Source organism: Grammomys surdaster, unplaced genomic scaffold, assembly GCF_004785775.1.
Source record: "Grammomys surdaster isolate TR1022 unplaced genomic scaffold, NIH_TR_1.0 141, whole genome shotgun sequence".
NCBI lineage: Eukaryota > Metazoa > Chordata > Mammalia > Rodentia > Muridae > Grammomys > Grammomys surdaster.
The window spans coordinates 8,694,470-8,707,719 of record NW_021604599.1 but is presented as its reverse complement, the minus strand read 5'-3'; the positions used below and the strand labels follow the sequence as shown (position 1 = coordinate 8,707,719).

At 40.5% G+C, this 13,250-nt stretch overlaps 1 protein-coding gene across 1 annotated transcript in view; it reads left to right on the top strand.

Annotated features, from left to right (window-relative positions):
* The first annotated feature begins 1,422 nt into the window (after window positions 1-1,422).
* Window positions 1,423-13,250, top strand: part of Ptar1 (protein prenyltransferase alpha subunit repeat containing 1) — a 34,142-nt gene continuing 22,314 nt past the window's right edge. Inside the window, exons 1-2 of the mRNA XM_028764103.1 lie at window positions 1,423-1,519; window positions 10,622-10,791. Coding sequence (XP_028619936.1) covers window positions 1,434-1,519; window positions 10,622-10,791 — 256 coding nt within the window. The 5' untranslated portion in view covers window positions 1,423-1,433. The remainder of the gene's footprint in view (window positions 1,520-10,621; window positions 10,792-13,250) is intronic.

Here is a 13,250-nt window from a genome sequence, read left to right as displayed (position 1 = left end):
CCCTCTCTCTCTCTCTCCCTCTCCCTCTCTCTCTCTCTCTCTGGATTGAGGCATCCTCACTTAGACCCTTCGGCTTTAACCTTCTTGAGTTCTGTGGATTGAGTCCTGGGAATGCTGTACTTTTTTTTTTTTTTTGGCTAATATCCACTTATTAGTAAATACATACCATGCATGTCCTTTTGGGTCTGAGTTACCTCACTCAGGATGATATTTTCCAGTTCCATCCGTTTGCCTGCAAATTCATGCTGTCATCGTTCTTAGTAGCTTCTGGCCTCCCACAGAGACCAGAAGAGGATGTCAGATTGTCTGGAGCTGGAGTTACAGATGGTTGTGGGTGCTAAAAACAAATGTTTTTTGTTGCTGAGCCATCTCCAGACCCTGGTATCACTCTTCAACAGGACCCTTGAAATTGTTCTTGGTCTAGGGATGTAACACACCCCATACATTTCACTGCTTTATCCTAGAGCTTGCCAAGAGTCTTAAGATTTTACAGTGTCTTAACCAGTTCTGTCTTGCTTTCTACAAGTTTGTAGACTTTCTCTTGTTTCTTCACCAGGACCATAACCAATCAAAGTTTGCTTTCAAAACTTTTGGTTTTTAGAGATCCAAGTTTTAAATAGATACAGACTTCAAGCTTGGGAGGGAAAAAGGGGGGGAGGGGAGGGGAGGGGAAGGGAAGAAGAGGAGGAAGAGGAGGAGGAACCATCACCAGTTAAAGGCAGTCAGTCAGAGTTTTGTACTTAGAAGAGACAAATAAACCTGATATATAAAAATAAAACTTTTATTACAGCACTTTAAAATCCAAATGGAACAGAAAAATCTTATAATTTGTGGGGCAACAGATATCAGGAAGAAATTGTCAATGCCTTATTTTATTTTTTTTTATTTTTCTTTTATACTCGACATTAACGCAATGATCGCCAAACGTATCAAAAATACCAAAAGTACAGTGGGTTACTTTTTTTTTTTTAACTTTTGCCCCTAGATCTGGAGAGTTGTTTCTCCTTTACTTTTTTTTCTTTGCCTAATGCATTACAAGGTCTAATTAAAAGGGCTACTTTAAATTTCAGACACAAAGTAGCACAAGTGTGCAAAAGGAGGTCAGCAACCGGCCTCCTCCGGGGGTGGGCCGGTGAAACGGGCACGGTGCTGCTGTCCAGAGGACCCTGGGTAAAGGCCACCCCGGGACACGCCTGCTCGGAAAGGTGCGGGGAGAACCTTCCTTCCTCCATGCTTGGTGAACCAAATTTCAATCAAAGACTTAAAACCGTGAAGAGCCGGCCCAACTTAGCGGCGCTCAGGCCCTCCCTGACCCGGAAGTGCTCGGTGGCTTCTGCGAGAGCGCGCCTGAGCCAACGCGCGCGCGCCCCCGCGAAACTCCCGCCGGCGGCTGGGTTCTCCCGGAGGCGCGCCGGATCGCCGCGGCCGCCAACATGGCCGAGACGAACGAGGAGGTGGCGGTGCTGGTGCAGAGGGTGGTGAAGGACATCACCAACGCCTTCCGAAGGAACCCGCACATGTGAGTTGCGCGCCCTGCGCCGCCGGGGTCGTTGGGGGCGGGTCGGGGCCGCGCTCTGGTCCACTCGCCGGGGCCGCTCGGGGCCCACGCGCGCTTCCGACAGGCGGAGCGCGGCTGGGACTGTCGCGCCGGGCCAGCTGGCCGTTACCAGGACGCGTGGCGGGTCAGTTTTGGGGAGCGACCTCTGAGAGCTACGTCCGAACGTGGAGTTTTCTGCCCTGCCCGGCGCATCCCGGGAGTTGTGGCAACTCTTCTCCCGGCCGCCCTTCGCCCGGGTGCGCTTGCCCCGCCGGCCACTGCGTGGGTCTCTGTGCCTTGGAGGCGACTCTCGGTTGCATCCAGTGCGTGGCTATAGAGGGTTATCCACACCATCAGACTCCCTGCACACACACCCCCCCCCTTTTCAGGTTAGCTAAAGGTGACTGGACGCTGCCTTTGACTTTTCCACTCGCTTGTCACAAAATTGCAAAGCGAGTGGGATGTAACAATTTTTGAAGGTGACCTGGCGGATCTCTTAAAGCTGATACAAACTGGATACTTTTTTTTTTTTAATCAGTAGCGCGTCCGAAGTTACAAATGAGCATCTTTAAAGCATTCTTACCCAGCACTGTTGCCTTCTAAAAGTTCACTACTGAACTGACACATTATCTCTTCTTCCTCCCTTTCCATTTCATTTGTTACTTACTCTCTAGGAAGATACTCTCAAGATTTTTTTTTTTCTTCTGGTACTCTCCCTTTAACGAATGAAAATAAAGCTACTAAAGAGTTACCTACACCAGTATACAAAAGAATAAGAAAGAAGCCAGCATGTAGCCCATTTCTTCTCCCCTTCCCCCAGGAAACAAACATGGAGTCCTGTTTTGTAATATTTTCTTCTCATTGGCTATACGACTTATTTGTAAAACTTTAAAATTTTTAACTATAACACATGAATTATTTTTAAGTATTCTAGCCTCCATAGCTTTTTCGACTAAATGAAAAACCAGACGTACATTTTAACAAACTTGTTCTTTTCCTCCAAGGTGATCTCATAAAAGAATTTAGAAGTCCTCAGATGGCCTTCTCCCTTGTGTCAATTAGGGACTTAAAACTGTACTTCATTCAAGACAAAAGACTACTGGCCCCTAAACATACCTGCCAGCTCTGACAGCCCCTAAGTCCTCCTTTCCTCTTTGACTGCTGACTTTTTTCAGAATGAGTGTTTGGAGTGATTTCCTGGCAGTAGCCATAGTGGCTGCTGAGCCTTTTAAGGAATGCTTTGATGTCTTGTGTGTCAGCCTTTGAGGTCCTTTTTGAGAATTCCAGCTGCAGTGCAAGTAAGAGACACATCCTTTAGAGAAAAAAAAAGTTGGGCAAGTGAAAGGTTCATTTTTTTTTTTAAATCATTGGTGTTGTTTTCTAAAACATTGTAGCAAAGGTTACACATTTAATATAGTGATCACTTCAGTTTCTCATCTTTGAGGTAGACTAAAAAATACTATATTTGGCAAAATTAAGATTAATTAGTTCGTCAGGTTGACCCAGTGGAGTGTGAAGCAGGTCTCTGTTTTTCTGGATCACCAAACACTCTTAAAAGGGCTCCAATGCCCCTCTCTTCATAATTTTACTCTGCGGTCTCACTAATAAATACTCTGTCAGTGTATAATTTATGATTATTTGTAAGTATTTGGGTCATTTGAAATATGAAGGCTTAAGAGAAGTTGGGCATTTGAAATAAGTTATATAAGCTGTAAATATTTAAATAGCTCAATTCATTATTGAATATTTGTTAGCAGCTGTATTTTAGTACACATCTTCTATCCATCTTTTAAAATGTCTTGTATGTTGGACTTTGCAGAAGTGCCAGTATGTCTTTGCTTAATCTAGCCTTTTTAGACTCAAGAAGGCTGTATTTCTAGTTTAAAAACAAAAACAGATATTACCTATCTTTAAAGTTATTATCTAATAACAGCATTATAAATTTTTTTCATTATTTACTTTTGTTTCCCATTTTCTCCAACATAAGATAGGTTACCAATTTATTTGTTAACATCTACTCTCTTGACTATATTAACTTTGTTTCTGTAGAAATAGCTACCTCCTGAAGCAGCCAAAGGCTCAGTGACATCAGAATGATGTTTCTGTCGGATCTGATTGGTTGATTGATTGATTTCTCCCAGGCTCAGTGCTGTCTTGATCTTGAAATACTAACAAGAATTCAGAGCACCAGCATTAACCTGAGTCCCTCCACTCCTTGCCAGAACACTTTGCAAAGTGGAAAACACAGCATAAATATTGTTTGCATGGGTGATTGAGAATCCTTTTGGGTTCTCTGCAACTAGTGGTTTGATGCAGGAATATTTATTACCATGAGACAGAGACTGTGCCTTAGTGTGGAAGGCAGTTTCTACTGAACAGTCTAATTAGATAATCATGTTAATATTCTCATATCCAGAAAATTGTTCTTTTTCAGTTGAATATTGTCTTAGTTAGGGCTTTACTGCTAGGAACAGACATTGTGACCAAAGCAACGCTTTAGGGGCAATACTTAATCGGGACTGGCTTACAGGTTCAAAGGTTCAGTCCAGTATCATCAAGTCAGGAACATGGCAGCATCCAGGCAGACATGGTACAGGAGGGGCTGAGAGTTCTACATCTTCATCTGAAGGCTGCTAGCAGAATGCTGACTTCCAGGATAAGGATCTTAAAGCCCACACCAACATTGACACACCACTCCAAGGCCACACCTCATAATGGTGCCACTCCCTGGGCCAGTCGTATACAAACCATCACTAATATCTACATTGATTTGAGATGCATATTCACTATGTGGGGCAAGAAGTACAAAATATAGTTTGTACTGAGGCCAAATTTCTGGTGTGGTTAAATTGTACATCCACTATACTATGTGTAGCTATTGGACACTTGGAATGTTCTTAATGTGAATGAGAACTGAACTTCTGATTTTAAGCATAATCATATGAGAAATACATACTGTGTTACCTGGTATGGGTTTAGTGAAGACCTAAGACTTAACCTACATGAACAGTAAATTAAGCCTACAATGTAGTTCCTACTAAAGATTCATTAGTAGTAGTGTAAGTGCTGTCCATTGGAGAAGGGAGGCTGGGTGTATCCCATGGGAGGTAGCATTTAACATGAGCATCAAAGTCTGGTTGGACTTACAGTGTCAGAAGAAACTGGGGCCATTATATTGATCAAAAGTAACATGTGATTGAAAAGATCACACAAGAGAAGGTTATAGAAGTTCTTGACTCTCTGTTCTAATTGTTACATTCATATGTATAGAAAAAAAAAAAAGCACATTTGACAGGCCATGCTTGTCTGGGGCTAGTCTACCAGGAGCTGAGCATGTAAAGTAGTGCAGTAATGTGTAGTTGAGAAAAGGGCCCTATCCTTAATGGAACTTCAAACCAATCAACAGGTAACTTCTGAAAGTAGGCAGAAAGGTAAGAAAGACATCGTGAATAGTGAGACTTTATTTCACTTACAAGGTCAAGATAGTTCTTTCAGGGAAAATAGCATTTGAATTGAGACACTTTTAATCCATAGAAGGGCTACTAAGTAAGGACGTAATAATGAAACAGTTTAATGTTGCCTACAGATTGGTGAATATGAAACTAAGAATATAATGGTCTTACACGCATATTTTGCTCATTTAAATGATAGTATAGTTTTTAAAGTTTTCGTTTAGAATTTGAGCCCTAGATTTGAATCTTCATATTTTATTTTCTAGCTCAATATACTTAGGTGAGACTCTTCTATCTGTAAAATGGGGTAAAGATTTTTACTGTAGATTATTGCTTAGAGTAAACACAGACTGTGGTATTCAGTAAACAGAAATTTATTTTTTTTTCTAAATAGTGTCAGTAGTATAGTTTCAGTGGTATAGGAAGTTAGCAATCTTTAAAATTAATGAGGAGGACTATTAGGCCTCTGAAATATCTTTGCTACCAGTTAGGGGTTTAATTATTAATATGCAAGCAAGCGTCAGTTCCTATAGGTATTTTACTGTCTCCTCTTCGATCATTCTGGAAAGAATTACAACTTCTAAGACAAAAATAAATATTCAATAAAGATATTTATACAATTTGCTGAATCTGGGCTGTTTTCTGTTCTGTTGTGATACTTTACAGAGTTCATGTTGAGTATTGTCAAAAGCTTATGCCCGATGTGATCTGACTTTCTATAAAAATACTTAAGGATACCAAATGTTAGTAACAGTAGAAATGGGCTTTTAGTGTGTATTTTCCCTTAAGCTCAATGGACTTCATCTGATAAAAGGAGACATAAGAAGAATAAAAGAATAACAAAGTCATTTTTAAATGATTTTGGAATCCAAAATGCCCTGAAAAAATTAGTCCTCTAAAGGAATAGATACAGAAATCTAAATTGAAACATTCTGCTATTTGGAAGCTTAAAGACAACGTATCTTCCAAAGAAAATGCTGTTAATTTTTTTGGAAGTGACAAAACTCCATTTTCTTAGGGTAAAATAACTTGACAAAGGATTGAGATTCTTTGCTTCGGCTACCTATTGCCTATTAACGAAGAAACGTGACACTGACCTCATGCTGTTAAGTGAACTGACAGTATTTATCCTTGCCTAGCACTTTTTAGTTTGCCACATTCTTCACCTTTGGTTTTCCTAACAGGGAAGATACTATTTCTGTATTTCAGGTGAGCAGTCCAGAGGTATAGGACTTAACATCACACTGGCCATTAGTGGTAGAAAGGAGACTAATTAGTCCAGGCTCTAATCAAGAGCTTCTGTCTCTACAACACTGCATTTCTCTTCATTTGTGATTTCTTTTTCTTTAGTTCTTCAAAGGTTTACATCCTTATGACTCATTCTCTTTACGTGGAAAGCTGCTGCGTACACTCTAGCCCATTTCCTTTACTGGAGATAGAATACAGCTCTACCCTCTTACAGATGGGAAAAGTCTGTCAAGGCCAAAGTTGAGTGTTAGATGGCCCATGCTGTTCTCAGTACAGTGTATTACAAAGAAGAGCAGAGGTAATATTCTCTTAGAGTAACCTTTGGAAGCTGGGTGGATGTCACTGAGGAGCAAGGATGACCGCTCATTCAGATGCAGTTATTGACCACACAAGGCTCTGTGTTTTGAAAGTTTCTTGAAAGGGTCACAGGAGTGTGTTTTTTAATTCTGCAGATGACTTTGTCCTATAATTTAGGTACCAAAATAGCACTTGGATATTTTATATCTAGTACAACTATAGTGAGTGTATTAGTCGGGGTTCTCTAGAGTCACAGAACATATGGAATGTCTTTCTATATTGAGGGTCTTTATTATGATGACTTACAGTCTGTATCTAACTCCCTAACAATGGTCAGCAATGTATGGAAAGTCCAAGAATCTAGTAGTTGCTCAGTCCCACGAGGCTAGTTGTTTCATCTGATCTTCTGTAGAAGTAGATTCCAACAGATGAGCTGGCAAGTAAATGCAAGCAGTGAAGAAGAGCTAATCTTCCTTCTGCCAATGTCCTTAGGTATGTCTCCAGCAGAAGGTGTGGCTCAGATTAAAGGTGTGTACCATCATGCCTGAATCTGGAACTTGTTTTGTCCCAGGCTGATCTTGAACTCAGAGATCTCCTTGCCTTAATCTCCTGGGATTAAAGGCATGTATTACCTTGCCTGGGCCTAAACTTTTCATAGCCACTATGCCTCAAGATCTCCATGCCAAGATCCAGGTCAGAAACTTGTGTCTTCCAGCCTCAAGAGCTGGATCACAGGTGAGCCCTCCAATTCTGGATTGTAGTTCATTCTAGATACAGTCAAGTTGATGACCAGGAATGGTCATTACAGTGAGCAAAACTTGTTTTTACATTGTGAATTTAAATTTTAAAAACCTACTCCCAAACTGTGTGTCTAGAAGCTGAGACTCTTTTATTCTTACTAATGTAGCATTTGTTTTTACCTCCTTAAAGTGTTGCAAGTAGTTATTAGATCTCAAAGAACACAGTCTCCTGAGTGAGTAAATCTAGGGGTTGCTTTTTTCGTTTGGTTGTGCTAATTTTAGGTTATTTATATTTGTTTGAGACAGGGTCTCACTGTAGTCCTGGCTAGCCTGTAATACAGTGTATAGACCAGACTACCCTTGAACTCACAGAGATCCTCTGTCTCTACCTCGCAAGTGCTAGGATTGAAGGAGTTATTTTATTAGTAGGCTATTTCCTAAGATGTTCAACTTCATATACTAAAATATGAACACCAGGAAACATATTCCCAGTAACTAGGGCGTGGCTAGTTGTGTTTACAAGGGATTAGGTGGATTTCAGTTCTTATCTCCCAGTACAGATACAATGTTGTGCTTTGAAAACTGCGGTATTGACTTGAGGTGCTTGTTCTCAGTGTTTTCCTCAGAGAACTTCATTTATGTTACAGGAAGGGCCAACTATAACCTTTCTTATAGTTAGATATGCAAAGCCTTGCTGAAAAATTCTTAGAAGTCTGTGGGCCTTTGCCTATTCTTTTTTTTGGATTATCAGAAACTAAAAATATGCAGTATATTCTGTGAAGGGTTTTTGTACAGTGATGGTTCTGGTGTAGTGTGGTGTGTCTGTATTAAAAGAGACCTTTGAGTCTCCTGAATATATTATAGGTCCCAAACCTTCTGCAGAGTTTAATTACCTTAGAAGGAATGGTAGCATCCTCGTTTATTGACAGATCCCTGTGTCATTAACAAAGTGATCAGTAGAAAATGGTTTGTCTCTGAAGTAGCCAGTTTAGAGGTTTCTCTGGGTGGGTCTATTTTAGATCTGTGCTTCCTTCTGACTTGTGGTGGTGACTTAACAGAAGAGGATTCTTCAGATAGTCTGTAACTAAACATGTTTCCCCTTTTATATTTATCAGACTGCTGTCTTCTTGGCAAAGGAATCTAAGAGTCTTAAAAGGACACATCACACATAAATTGTGGAGATCAAATTGTTTATTATTATTTTAAAATTTATTTTGGTAGGGGAAAGGGAAGCAGCATCTCCTGTGTTCCAAGGTTGCTGTGTGACTCGGGATGACCTTGAGTTTCCAGTTGTGTAGCTTTTGCCCCCACTCTCTTTTTTTTGAGACAGGGTTTCTATGTAGTCTTGGTTGTTCTGGAATTTACTCTGTAGACCAGGCTGGCCTTGAACTCAGAGATCCATCCTCTTGCCTTTGCCTTCCTTCCAAGTGCTGGGATTAAAGGTGTGTACCACCATGTCCAGCCTGTTTTTGCCTCTCAAGTACAAGGATTGCAACATGTCTGCAATCTAGCCAGAATTAGGCGGTGCTTGGGGGTCAAACTCAGGGCTTCAAAAATACTAGACAAGGATTCTACCAACAGAGCTGCAACTTCAACCCGTGTGTGTGTGTGTGTGTGTGTGTGTGTTTGTGTTTGGATATGGGGTTTATTCTTTTCTATCATTTTTCAACTTATTCTCATGAAGCAAAGTCTCTTCTCACTGAACCTAGAGCTTTGTTTTTGGCTATCCCCCTGTCTTTGCCCCCAACAGTGCTGTACTTTAAGGCAAGTATGGCCACAGTTGGCTTTGTACCTGTGTACTGGGGATCCTACCCCATCCTAATATTTCTTTTTCTTTTTTTTTTTTTTTTTTTTTTTTTTTGTTTTTTCGAGACAAGGTTTTTCTGTGTAGCCCGGGCTGTCCTGGAACTCACTCGGTAGACCAGGCTGGCCTCGAACTCAGAAATCCGCCTGCCTCTGCCTCCCAAGTGCTGGGATTAAAGGCGTGCGCCACCACCGCCCGGCTCATCCTAATATTTCTACTTCAAGCATTCTACTTGCTGAGTGGAACCAGCTCTCTCTTATTTTTAAAGAGCCAAGATCAGAAAAAGGTATTAGACTTCCCCATAGCTGGAGTTACAGGTTGTAGTGAGCTGCCCCACATGGTTGCTGGTAGCTGAACCTATGTCCTCTACAAGTCGATAGTCACTGTTAACCTCTGAGCTGTCTTCCCAGGCCCTCTAACAGAGTTCTCATTATTCATTAAAGGACATCCTATTTAAGAAATTACATAGGTAAGAATTTTAAGCACTTTCGCAAATGAAATACGTGTGTAAGTTTTACAAACATTTGTTTCATTTGTGAATCTGCTCTGCACATTGTTTATTAATCGGGTCTGTTTTTAGTGCAAATTTTCAACTTAAGGTGGATTGACCACATTCTAAAATGTATTTTTATCATAAGGGTGATTTTTTTTTTAAATTCAGCCATATCCAAGGAAGTATGTGCTAACCTTTATTGATAAGTTCTGTTCCACTTTTATTATTTCAGTAGGCAAACAAACACACTGGTTTTCATTCTGTTTGCTTGTTTGTTTGTTTGTTTGTTTGTTTTTGAGACAGGGTTTTTCTATGTCGCTCTGGGTGTCCTGAACTCACTTTATAGACTACACTGGTCTTGAACTCAGAGATCCACCTGCCTGTGCTTTCCAAGTGCTTAATTAAAGTCATGCATCACCACTGTCCAGCAACAGTCTTAAAATAGAAATAATTACATAAATCCAAAATTCTTCCTCATTACCTCTCTCAAAAGTTTTCTGTAATTTAATATATGTGTATGTTTTTAAAATTATATAAAGGGCTTTTTTCATTGTATACAGTTTGTTTTCTCCACATTTTCTTGGCATGTATACCTGTATATGCAGTCCTGTATCTTTATTTTCAAGTTATCACACTAATGAGCTATGCTTACTTTAGTGGCATTATACTGTTAAATGATTTGGTTGTTTCTTGTCTTGCTACATTGCTGTATTTTGTATTTAGGGTGGTGGTGGGGGAGGGGATGTAATTGCAGGATGAGAGCATGTGCTTTAACATTCTGCAAGATGTTTTCAGATTGCCATCTACAGATAAGCTGAGTCTTCACTCCTGCCAGCAGGGAGGGTTGCAGTGTACTGTTTCCCCTGTCCAGCTATTATCAACAAACTGCATTTAAAAAATTACCTGTGCTACAACTCCAGGAGATGGGCTTAGTTCTGTTCTTAAGAGAATTAAATATGTGAGGTTTTTAAAATGCTTTATGGGATTAGAAAAAAAAAAGAATTAAAGCCAGTAATATCTTCAATTTCTTTTTATGTCTTCCATATTTAGAGATGAAATTGGCCTGATCCCATGCCCTGAAGCAAGATATAACCGGAGTCCCATTGTCCTGGTTGAGAACAAACTTGGTGTGGAGAGCTGGTGTGTCAAGTTCTTATTACCGTATGTCCACAACAAGCTCCTTTTGTACAGAACGAGAAAGCAATGGCTGAACAAAGATGGTGAGTATGTGCCGACCGGGCTTCTTCCTCTGGGAGGAGCCCTGGCTTGCAGTTAGCATTCTTGGACTCTAGTTTTGGCTCTCTTTTGCTCAGCCTGAGCAGGTGTTTGTCCTCTCTGTCAAATGTGGAGCTTAGACTTGATCATTAGTGTTCCTGTTTGTAACCTCAGTGATTATAATGGAAGTGTCTTAGGCAGGAGTCAAGCCACTCACTGTCGCCACAGTGATTTTATGTGTTAATATGCTGTCATTTGTAAGACTTTATTTATGGATAGCATCCTTTAGTTTAAAAAAATAAATACATAAATAAAAGGATATTTGAGCATCATCAAAGAGTTTTCTAGATCCTATAAGCACCTGATTTCTGACTCCTTAGTCAGCGGAATTTTTTTCAATAACAATTCAGAGATAGGTCTGGTGCTCTCCTAGCTGCAGTGACCCGCTCTGTGGGCTTTGAGTCCCAGTTGAGATCAGCCCTTCTGAGTCTTATGTGGCAAAAAGAGAGAGTGAAAATTAAGAAAGAGAAAATGTTGGTTTTTACTTCTTCCATTGTTCTATGACAACTCTTTATGTCACTGATCATCCCTGAGTACCCTACCTGGCCTCTTTTTCCAGAGTTCCCTCAGACCAAGCCTGAGTGCACAAATTCTATATGACCTCAGGTCTTACTTCTGGGCTGTGTTCATCTAAGACCACGTCCTGTCTCCTTTTGTAAAGCCCATCCTCTTCCCTTACACAGCAGCATCTACAGAAGTGCCCAGTGTGCCTGCAGGATGATTTTGAGTAACATCTTGTTTCTTAAACAAGTTTAATGATCAGTTCAGTAGCCATTACCAGGGGCCTCCTCTTACCAGCAGCTCCTCTGAGGACTGAGGGTATATAAGATGCATAGTGCATGTTTCCTTATCTAAGAAGTTTTGAGTAGAGAGCCATAAAGCCTCTTTCTGGGAAAAGGTATGTTACAGAGATATCCCATCTGATTTCCCTGAGTTTTTCTCATTACTATCCTTAAAAGACTGTCAAAATAGGTTAATAGCCCTTTTTCCTGTGTGGACCATGAAGTAGTCTGACTTTTTTAAATGAGAAGAGATTTTGATTTTCTCTGTGACTAGTTTCAATTTGTTTTTGTTTTTGTTTTTGTTTTTCGAGACAGGGTTTCTCTGTGTAGCCCTGGCTGTCCTGGAACTCACTCTGTAGACCAGGCTGGCCTCGAACTCAGAAATCCGCCTGCCTCTGCCTCCCAAATCCTGGGATTAAAGGTGTGTGTTACCACCGCCCGGCAAATAGTTTCATTTGATTAATCCTCTGACAAATGTTTCAAGTCACAAGTGCTGTCTAAACCTGGTGTGATGTTAACAGCATGACCTGAGTTTAGGCATACACTTCAGACAAATGTAAGGGCATTTGGCTTTTGTTAGACCTTCTTTATTCTGTCACCACAGTGTGGAGTTCAAAGAGCCATGGTACTCTATCAAGTTATGTTTTGCCAAATGAAGCTGTATTGTTTTTAACCTGGTGTAACTGAGCCAATGCACACTAACGGGCCAGAATAACTGCCTCATACAGAGGAAACAGAGGTTTTGGAGATCAAGTCTAAGTTGTCTGATAGCATTAGACTTTGACCATTCACACGCCTAAGCTTCACCCCCTTGTCCCGTGGCCATCCAAATCCTTCTTTGCATTTCAGGTTCTTAGCTTATAGGCATCATACTGCAAACTTCACTATCGTATTCACGAGATTTCAGTCTTCATAGCCCCATAGAACCTTATCAGGAGGACGGCTGAGGCAGGTTTTGATTTATCTTGGGTGATCTGGAGAAGAGCTAGTTTTATGATAACCTAAGGCTTGGGTCAGTAGGGAGCATCTCTGTGTGGTGGCACAGCCTCCTCAGGCCTTGATGTCTGAAATGCTAACACAAAAATTTTGTACCAAGTTAGGAACTAAAAACAGAACACAGCTGAATCTTGCTAAAGAAAGATAAATTCAAATTTTTTAGAAAAATGCCATTTCTTTGACCAATCCCCGTCTTTGGTAGGAAGTACTCCGTATATTTAAAAAACCAAAGGTAGAAAGCTGATACTTTAATAAGTGTTTCAGAATCTACTTGGTTGGGCTAGAATCTTGCAATAGAGTTATAACTCAGTGACTTTTATATCATCAGAATAGATTTTTTTTCACCTGAGTTTATATCTCATACTCATTAATGATCAAATAACTAAGATATTTGAAAGAACTATTGTTTAGTTACGGAGTGGTATTCAAAAGCCCAATATAGTAATAACTATGTTTGGCAGAAGAATGATATAATTCTGATTGGCCTACTAAAACCAACCAACCAATAAGAAGTCAAGCAAGGGTGGCACAGGGTCTAGGGTCGCTGTCACTGTGATGAACACCATGGCCAAGAGCAGCTGGGGGAGGTTAGGTTAATTCTGCTTACACTCACACATCACAGTCCA